Source organism: Triturus cristatus, chromosome 7, assembly GCF_964204655.1.
Source record: "Triturus cristatus chromosome 7, aTriCri1.1, whole genome shotgun sequence".
NCBI classification, from domain to species: Eukaryota; Metazoa; Chordata; class Amphibia; order Caudata; family Salamandridae; genus Triturus; species Triturus cristatus.
In genome coordinates this window covers 398329551-398340193 of record NC_140590.1, presented here as the reverse complement: position 1 = coordinate 398340193, position 10643 = coordinate 398329551, and the positions used below count along the sequence as shown (strand labels likewise).

Genomic DNA, 10643 nt, shown 5'->3' with positions numbered 1-10643 from the left:
CTGGTATAGTGTCCCACTTTGGCAGAGCATATTTTACAATGAACTGATCTGAGGATTTGAATGGGCATACAATGTTAACTTCATTTAAGAAAAGGAAGGGGGACTATACTAGAGCCTGGTCAATACACAGTAAGAGACATTTTATAGTGATATCAAGCTATGAATGTTTTCTTTCAAATTATTCATTATTACACACAGACAACGGGGACAAAAGTAGAATATGGTGGCATTTCAACTGCTTTGAGCAGGAAAGATCAGAAATTAGGATATACACTCACAATTATGAGGTGGTCATAAATGGTACTAGAAACCATCAAAGCCAGGGACTAGAGAGCAATGTGTCTATAATGGGACATTAATTCTATATGGTGACGACACTCATCGAGTTGGCAACATGGCTTTTGAACCTGATTTTTAATTTGACAGAAGGATGCAAAGCCGAGATGGTAAGTGGGAAAAGTTGAACTGAAGTTCTGCTGCTTTTGGACTACAGAGGAGTTAGAGGGAGGAAGCGTTAGTGTATTCCTGGTGAATCATATTGCTTTTAAGGTCATCTTGTGATAGTGACTTTCGACTTAGTCTATTTCCTAAAGGCGTTCTATCAGTTAAAGATACGAGAAGAATCAAGAAACAAGATTATAAAGAGTACCAGCCAGTTATCCTTTATCCCCGAGTAACTTATGGAAAAAAAATAAAAAGAAAAAAAATGAATTTTCTAAAATCAAATTTAAAAATATTAAAACAATCAAATAAGCCCAGGCAATGACATATTTATCAACTTATAACCTCCTGATACAATCATGCATCTGTCTGGATTCTGTGCTTTGCTCTCTAACAAAATTCAACTTCTTCATGAACTAATAATAATATTTATTGACTATGATGCATTGATAAAACTGGAAAAGATGAAGAGGAAAAGACAGAAAGATTGAAACAGTATTTCAGAGTCAACATGTTGATTATGTTTTGTTTGAATGTCCTAGAGTGATAACTGACATCTCTTCTAAATACAAGTCAATGTGTGCCTACATAGTATCTTTTCCATTCCAAGTACTCACAAAGAACTTCAAATAGGTCTCCTAAAGTGAAGGAGCCCAAATCACTGGGGCAACATGTTGACTAAGACTTTGAAGAGATATCAGGTGGCCAGCCTAAGTAAAATTTCAGGTGCCCTTTGGCGAACTATCAGGGAGCACTGGAATTAAACAACTGTTGCTCGTTCACATTTTTGCTTTGTTGCTCAAACTGGTAGATCCAGTGTCCTAGTGTTAACAACTTTAGGAGGTCCATCAACTGTGTCTCAGGGACATAAAGTGGCAAGCCCAAGGAAACAATCTGTGGCAATGGAGAGCAGAGGTTGGAAACAATTCCCGTCTGGTTCTAAACCAAGAGCCATATGCACCGGGCACCACTTTATTCCCACCCCCATTTTAAAAAGGTACAAAGAGTCCAACTCTGATCAAAGTCTTTGGATCCCTTCAACCAGCAAATGATAGCAGTAACCATCCCCCATCAGTCACTTACATACTCTGTAAAACTCTCTAACAGAGGCTGTTTCTGGTGCTTGCGCTGCACATGGCGGAGAAGAGTGTTCCGTTCACCAAAGCGCATATGGCACATCTCACACTGAAAGGGCCTTTCACCGGTGTGCACCCGGTGGTGGTGAGCCAGCTCACCTGTATCGCGGAAGCTACGCTGACAGATCTGGCACTCATATGGTTTCCCAACAGTGTGAGTGTACTTGTGGCGCTCTAGGTGGGAGGTGCGCTTAAAAGCTTTGCCACATGCGTCACAGACATAAGGCTTCTGTTGCGAATGAGTTATGCTGTGCCGCTGCAAGTAGGAGAGATATTCAAACACCCTTGAGCAGATGGGGCATCTGTACATCTTGCGGGGTGCTGAGGAAACGTCTGTGCTGCCGCTGGAACTGCTGGTGCCAACGGCACCTGGCAAGGCACCCAGATCCTTTTCGCTGCCTGGCTTGGGCTCCTCAACTAACACAGTGTAGGGCATACCTTTGTTATCAATAAGTAGGAACCTACGGTACTTTGAGGGTTCCATAATCTCAACCTTTGTAGCGCATTGGGCAGCAGATTTTCCTGGTTCTGTGACTTCCATGCCAGTTCCTTTCCCATGATACTGAGAATCCTTTGGATCTCTTGTCCTACATAAATTTATAGGCTTCAGATCTCCCACTGTACTACTGTTGAAGCTGTGCTGCTCCCCCCTACCAAAATTAACAGTTTCAGAGGACGTCCTTTGTGACTCAAGGGAATTGATAGAAAGTGTATGACGTTCATCTAAGACAGACCTGTGAAGAATATTGTCTTTTTTCACTGAAGGTGTAATCCTGTTGACCAGGTGGCTCTGGAAAGTCTCACTGGAAAAACAGGGTTTCTCCAAAATATTAACATGACATCCATAGTCTGAAATTAGGTTTGGAGAACTAGAATCACGCCCATTAAGGTTTTTCGGCGAAGCAGTATGGCGTAGGAGGGGTGGAGGGCTTTTGGTAGTGATGCTGCAGTTTCGCAGTTTCTGAGCACTGGATGTCAATGTTGAACCTGGCATTGAGGTGGGGGTGGGAAGTCGATGCACTGGTGTTTTCATCTGAGCTGGCCACTTCAGACCTAAATGCTGGGCTCTTTCAAAGATTTCGGAGCCAGGGTCATATCTGTTATGCTCCATCTTCCTTCTAGGCTTCTGGTGTTCTGATCTCACGGACGGCCACACCCTCAAACCAGTTGTATCTCTTCCCCTTGAAATTTCAGTTGTAGATGGGCGTATCCCATTTTGAGCCAGCCCTTGCTTCTGAGAAGTCAGCCACTTAGTGACTGAGCGATGATGAATCATTGTTCCACATGTTCTGGCTTGTACAAGGGAGCCATTTTGATTCCCTGTTGACTCTTCCATACTCCAACTCCTTCTTAATTATTCTACAGTTGTTCATTTCTCAACATGAATATCTGCTGCAGTTTCAATTCTAGTCTCAGTTGTCCAACTGGCTTGTAAGGTATGTATTTATCCCTCCTGCACTGGGTGGCTCTCTGGTTTCTAGAAGCGAGGGCATTGTTATTAGCATCCATTGAAAGGGTCTGGAAAATACTGTTGATGTATGACACCTAGTAAGAAAAAAAGATCAGTATTAGGCCAAGTGACAAGCTATCACAAACGTGGGTGTTTAGTAACTAGTGAGCCAATGTTTCTTCAGAAGTAGTTACCAATAAAATTGTGGCCAACAGTTATCTACAAACATGGATAAAAGCAACAATCATATATATATGCCTGAGCTTTAGTGATGTATGATCATCTCTAGCCAGAAACTGTAAGTTATGTGAGAAGTAGCCTTGTGTTCCAATAAAATTTGCGTTTGTTCATTCATCTGCATATTACCAATCAACACTGTTTGGCCTTTGTATACAAAAAAACAAAACTTTAAATCCGAAATAAAAAAGGGAAAATAAAAGTGACATGCCTATGAGATAGACGCATTATACTTGGTCAATCAGGGGGGGCTTCTTTCGGTTAGGTTAATCAGTAATATATACAACTTAACAAGAATTTACTAAAGTTGATAGGGGTACTGTAGATTGATAATTCATGTGTTATGTGCGGAAATCAAGGGTTTACTTACTCAAAGGAATATAACAGAGTTCTTAAAAAGTAGACAATCAAATATACAGCAGACCATTCATATCAATCATACAAAAAACCCATAAACCTATATTTGCAATGCTGCAAGACAACCACTGACTAATAATGGAATGCCACCTATATTTTATTAAAGAAATATTGAAGCCATTAAAAAATGTTCATTATACAGAATTCATAAAGCGAATGCAGACAGTGGCAGGGTCTGCAATAACCTGTGCACGCGGTATCGCTAGAGGCACAAGAATAGGTGCATCTTAAGTTACCAAATCATGATGGGAGACTAGCTGCAGCACGGGGACATACCTGGTATTATAACCAGGCGCTTTAGAAACTCATTTATTATTATTATTAAGTCTTCATATCACCGTGCTCTGCACTGAGGAACAACCACAAGGGCAAACAGGCAAATTCTTTAAAAAAGAAAATGTGCATTGTTCAACATCAACCTTATCAATAAAAGTCTATGGTTCTTGTTAGTAACGCAAATAAGGTATGGTTTAATACCAGGAGATGTACATATCATAATTTGAGAATGTGGATTTCCCAGATAGACAGACTCACAGCAGTACACTTAGACAATGACAATATCAATCAATCAATCAATCAATATTTGTCTACTGCATTCAGAGCTTTAGAATAACTAGGAGAAAGTCTCTGGTTTGGTGGCAAAAAAATTTAAAATTCCGGAAAGTTCAAAGTACGGCTAATTTTAGTAATATGAATGGAATTTCTAAGACTTAGTCAGATTTTAGACAGTCAGTTGAAACTAAGAGGTTTAAAAAAGTTTCCTTTTTACTCCATACCTTTAAACATAATAGCAATAGCTGGAATTTGATCAAATTGCTGATGTAGTCAAGCCCCACTTCAGTATGACAGATATAAGTAACAGTTGTAGTCGGAACAACCAACACTCTTTTTATGAAGCCATTCTCAGCCCTCTGTATATGTGGATAGTCCTTAATGTCCCACAGGCTGGCCCAATAACTAGTAATTTAATGGCATTTTACGTTATTTACCGTCAGAAGCGCACTAGCTGGTTTTCTACTGAGTGTGGAAGCAAAACTGAAAACAGACTCAGCATTGCTTGCTAAGGCCCCAGCTTTGGCAATACTCAATGTACTCCAACTGAAACGGTCATCAAATAAAGCTCCCAAATATGGGAATGAAGAGATAGCACTGATTTTCTTATTGTTTACATTTGAAGAAAAAGCGACTTTCTGCTTGTTGGAGCCATCAATCATGATGTGCGTCTTATCCTGATTAACATTCAGGTCTAAATTAGCCATAAATGAACAGAATTGGTTTAGTAGTCGCCGAAGTCCAATTGCGGTCCTGGCAAGAAAGACTGTGTATTTGGTGTATAACAATGCCAGAACAGGACACACTCTTACCTGTGGAAAATTGTAATGATAACTAAGCAAATATTGCTCCTAAAATGTATATACAGACTAAAAAGAAAAGGTGCCAGTACACAGCATTGGCACACACTTCTTTGTAATATACCGCTGGTGTGGTCTCCCCGCCTGGCCCATATCTGACACTGCCGGATACCTCAGAATAAAGTTCCCTCAAAAACCTGACTATATTTGATTCCACCCATACTTCGGTCATAATATTCCAAAGTTTAGATCGATTTACAGAATCGAACACTGAACAGAGATCCATAAAGGTGAAGTATAGCATCCCCATTATTTTTGCTGTGCAATTAATTAAAGATATTGGCCGATAACATTGGGATACTCTCAACATACCTTCTTAAAGATGCTACAATGATTGTATGTGACCACACTTTGGGAGGGCCGGAACTCTCAATGGCCTTCAGTACATTAGTAAGATGATGGGCCCACAAAGGCATATTTCTTCAAAAGGTTCCACAAGGGCACCATCTGTCCCTGGGGCCTTACCACCAAGGCATCTGTAAATTGATCCTACAATATCTTCTATCACTATTTTAAGGCCAGGGGAAGAAGAGACACCTAAGGGAGAAGGGTCGCCATAGCACGACTTACTATCGTCAATCTCCTCTTGTTGGACTGTGTCAGAATAACCCTGGTAAAATGTCTAATACAATCGTCAGGACTGATCATGTTGTCTAGGCTTATGTCGAGAGAGACATTAAATATCACTGATTAACAATCTGCCAAAGCATTGTGTTCTTTTTTAGACTACTTGCCATAACTAGAGCTTGATAAGCAGCATCATGCCTCCCTTCTCTAGCCATTAAAGCTCCCTTGTACTCCTACCTACACCCTCGAACAATATCAGGGTCTCTAGGAACAGTTTTCAATGCTCTAAATAAATTGCTATGTGCCTTTGAACAGTTTGTATCATACCATCTGGCATAGTTCTTCTTGTATAGCCTAAACAGGATGGTGTACAGACTTCTAGCTCTATCACAAATTGTACCAAAGCTAGCAACTATATCTCCAGGGTCCCCGTTCTGAAATAGACACATTAAGAAGTCAGTGTAGCCGGCACCGACAAGGTCACAGAGATATGTATCCTTGTCAGTTTTGTCCCAACTCACTACTACATCCCTATTTCAGGTACAGACCAACTGTACGGGATTCTTCTCAACTTGCATCTTAAACAGAGAGCTATCAACAGTAATTGCTAAGGAATTGTTGTCGCTATGAGCATTTTCTGTGACTATGTAGTAATTTATCCAGCTCTGGAGATCATATGACAACAATATAAAATGAATTGGACTCGAGCAGCCTCTGCCGATATAAGTGGGGCTTAACATTGGGCCACAGACCAAGAATCAAAAGAAAAATGGCTGTGAGATTTCTGTGACAAAAATGTGTGAGGGCATCCCCTTCAGGGCCTATTAACCCACCTGATCCAGTGGCAGACAACTGGCAGTGACGTAAATTGAATTTACCCATCCAAATAAGAGAAAGAATTTCCATTGTGGCTATTAAAACAGCGTTCAAGATCCTCATATAGAGTACTGACAATGTCAATATTGTTTGAATTAAAATTATTATAAAAATGTATTAATAATAATTTACACGGACAACAATATAAAACTTCCTAGCTATCGTGAAGGAAAGTTTCACATCTATTAAGGACGCGGAAGTGGGGATTATGCTTAACTCTCATTTTATTACTCAGCAGCCTTAAACTAACATTATACTCAAAGACTACGATCCCATGAGTCTTTGCAACAATCAACAGAACTACCATGAAAAATATCCCATATAAGCTGCATCAAGAAACAGCACTTCCTCTTTCTTTGTGCGAAACATCCTGATCCAGGCATTTCTTTTAGAAGTCTTGCTTTTGCTCTGATCCAATGAAAAAGAAAACAGAAAAATAAGCTCTACTAATATGATAACATAATCTAAAACATGGCATAGATATAATACTAATGCACAAGACGTTTATCAGGTCAAGCAAACATCAATAGGCAAACCGTGACATCAATTATTCAACAATATTTCATCCATAGGGATCAAATTATACTCATCCCAAAGTCCGTAATCTTCATCTGACAAAGGGAGGGTCATAGTACAACTCTGTTTGGGTGGGATAGGCAAGGATTATACCACCCTTAATAGAATTTGAATTTTCCTTCACGTAGCTAGGAAATGTTATATTTTATGTCAGGACCAGAGGCTCAGATTATGCTACTTTAAAGCTGGTTGACAACCAGTGCAGCCATGCCTGGAATGGGCTTAAAAGTAGAAAGTCTTAAATGTGGAGTCCGATGACCAATCCGCCGCTTGGAGAATGTGTTCCAGATGCCCCCCGCCCCCAGGAAGAAGGACTCCAAAGCCATTGCCCCCCCTGGTGGAGTGTACCCCAAACGTTGACGTATCCACTCCATCTTCCTGTAAAACCTATCTCACTCAACGGGCAATAGTGATTGCTGAAACCACTTTGAAAGGCTTCTTGAGCGATATAAAAAGTTGGCCTGTTCCCTTAGGACTCTTATACGCTATCAAGCAGCGCACAATATACAATTTGGGGTGATCCGGAAAAGCAGAGTAGTAAACCACTCTGGTATTGGACTTAGTGCATCTAGAGATGGTGAAAGAGGCCCCATCCAGAGTAAACATACATGTTGTAATATCTAGTACGCAGGCATTTGATACCCTCTTACAAGAGATGAGGCCTAACAATATTGCTAACTTACCTGTTTATTCCTTACATGACGGGTATTGATTATTCTGCCAAGACTGAAGCATTCTTAGTACTATGTTAACGTCCCATAGGGAAGAGGATTTCAGAACCGGAGGAAAGGACAGACTAATGCCCCCCAAAAGACAGCAGACCAGGGGATGTTCCACCTCTGGAATGTCATGTGGCTGGAATTGTTGGCGTCTTCAGCCAGGTCCAAAAGTTTTTTTAAGTGGACCCATGACGCCCAATACCTTATCCTGATAGGATCGGAAGGATTGGTCAAGGCCCTTCTTCGGGTCCTTGATGAACTGCGTGATAAATCTCACCATCTTTGGGTTGATGTCGGAGGTGCAGGCCACCTTACTGGCCAAGAAGGGTCTTGGGCATTCTGTTTGTAGACGTCCCCTCACTTCTTGGTCCAAGGGCTTCTTTATGCGGATGGCCACATAGTGTGCTACCTTATTGGCCAGGACCCAATCCGCAGACCTGGGGTGGTAAATGTCTTCCAGGCTCGGCATACCCTGTACCCCCTGGGAGTCTTGGTCACCCTATCCTCCAACCTGGGTCTTTTGGTGGTGCCTTCTGGTCACCAGGGTCTGCTCTGGACTGGTGTGTCACCCAAATCCCCATCAGGGGTGTCTGAATCATCTCCCTCATTCTCATCTGTTCCTGGATGGGAACTGGAATCGTCTTCCCAGGCTGGGAATCTTGTTGCGCACCCAGGGTGTTTAGACTCCTCTTCACAAAGGCTTGGTGAAGCCTTTTAAAGGTGTCTGAGGGGGGAGAGGCTGCTCTAGTCCTGGCGGCATGGCTGGTCTGGTCTTTGTTCCTGGGCGCTTCCGGAGCGTTGCTAGGAGGCTCAAGCCTAAGTCATTCCCCATAAGGGGTTAACAGACTACATTGGACAGTCAACTCTATGATTCTCTGAATCAGGGGAGGTAGAGCTGATGAAACTGCCCTCTCCAAAGATGCATCAATGGCATTTACCAACTCCTCATGGATGAGGAGAAGCATCTGCTCCTCCTCCAGCAACTCCCACATATCCGCAAACGTACCTGCCATGGATGCTCGGGAGATAAGGAGGACAATTATAAGGAACAACACTTCGTTTTCATAGGGCTTATATATCAGCAATGTATTGCTGGGGCCAATGCTTGTTGGGAAATATATATATAACAGCAAAGTGCTGCTAGGGCAAATGCTCATTGGGAAATATGTGTGTGACAGGCAGCTTATTCGCCCTTCAGTATATACGCTATTTAGACTCTCTGCAATAAGCTACGAACATAGGGATGGTGGCCTGCAATGAACAGCAGATCTCTATTCCGGAGTTCTGGTTCTCAAATTGGAACCATCCCTCTGACACCCCGTAAACCCTCTAATCCTGAAATTACACTTGTCTAAGAAAGGTAGCTTCCACATTATGAATCCGATGCCATTTAATTAGGGTGGTGGCATCGGATCAATGCAGCGACCGCTACTGCCATTTATACATGACGTTGCAAATCGTAATTAGGAGGGGACACCCATTTCATGACTCAATCCTAATTCCAATTTGAAATGAGTCACAGAACCCTTTTTGCAGAAACACTTCTTCAACTTTCAAAAGGGGTCTTGTACTTCATAAAAAGGAATTTTAGAGTGATAAATCTGGTATTACTGCAAGTTGCAGGCCAACAGGCAGCAGCCTCCTTTTGTACAGGAAACCCATATTATTGTGTTGGTTATGGTTGCTGCTGTTCCTATTCACACCTGGCTATTGCGCCTCCCCAACGTTATTATTTCCTTCCACCCTAGTTCCACTGTAGTTTTGTTTCATTCTATCCCTTGAAGCATTCTGAAGTTCTTTTATTTTGTTCTTTTCTTCTTTTGCAGTTGGCTACAGTTTTCTCCTTAATACCCTCGATTCAGAGGATGTGTTTTGGGAATATTGCTGCACTCATCAAGGAGTCATCTGTAAGGGAGTCTGTAAGCTACACATTACTCACTCTATAGTACCACATAGGAATTTGGGTATCTTTGCCTTAAATTAAATATCTTGTTGTACTACCCCAAACTCTAGTTGCATCTGTGACCTGCCTGTGCACTGAGGAAGATGAAAAATTATTCTTAATAGTTTACATTGAGGAAAATAAAAAATAAGTGCCATTCTACCCCTGAAAACAAACTGACTACACGTGATTGCTGTTAAAAGCTTTATCCTGATAACCCTTCTGTACATCTTCTGCTGAGGGGCTAACCATTTTGTGTTCAGTCAGCACAAAGCAAAAGTTCATATCGTAGAATTATTTTTTAAAGTACATAAGTTGTAGCTGTGAGCAAGCATATCCATCAACTAGCCTCCTAGGTAATTGTATGTGGCTGTTAAAGATAAAAACGATGTGCCTAAAAACCATTTTTTTCCAAATTTTGTTTTTACTGTCAGGGATGTGGAATTCCTATAGCCCGACGCCCAGGACATATTGTTTGGGGTCAAGGACAACAAGGTTTCAAGTGTATTTTAACCTTGGGGTCAAGTAGGTCCAACCTCCTGCAGCACAAATCCTTTGGCTGCCAGTTTGCAGTAAACATTATGGATCAGAGAAGGGCACAGTCTGCAGTTAAGGTAATATTTTTGTCCATATGTAAATGCTATTCAAACTTGTATTTATGGTTCATTAATTTAAAGGCTTTAGTATTAGGGTGAGCGATCTAAGTAAATGTTCTAAGCTCTGACTTTACTGACAGTGGTTCCGGTATAAAAATGTGTACACACGTTTTCAAAGTTTAGCAATATGAGGCTATGTATAATGCTCCCAAAATGCACTCTGATTTGATGCAAATATTTGCAGAAGCTTGAAAGTAAAGTTGATGATTCTTTG

The 10643-nt window shown here is 41.3% G+C and overlaps 1 protein-coding gene across 4 annotated transcripts in view; it reads right to left on the bottom strand.

Moving 5' to 3' along the window:
* Positions 1–846: 846 nt before the first annotated feature.
* The window catches only part of LOC146809782 (uncharacterized), a 36423-nt gene continuing 26626 nt past the window's right edge, over positions 847–10643 (bottom strand). For 3 of the 4 annotated variants that reach the window (XM_085616624.1, XM_085616626.1, XM_085616625.1), the window contains one exon: positions 847–3122. In XM_085616624.1, the coding sequence (XP_085472750.1) occupies positions 1513–2913 (1401 nt within the window). In that variant the 5' untranslated portion in view covers positions 2914–3122 and the 3' untranslated portion in view covers positions 847–1512. Of the gene's footprint in view, positions 3123–6840; positions 6864–10643 lie in introns of those variants that run through there. The other variant, XM_085616627.1, reaches the window with a different exon arrangement.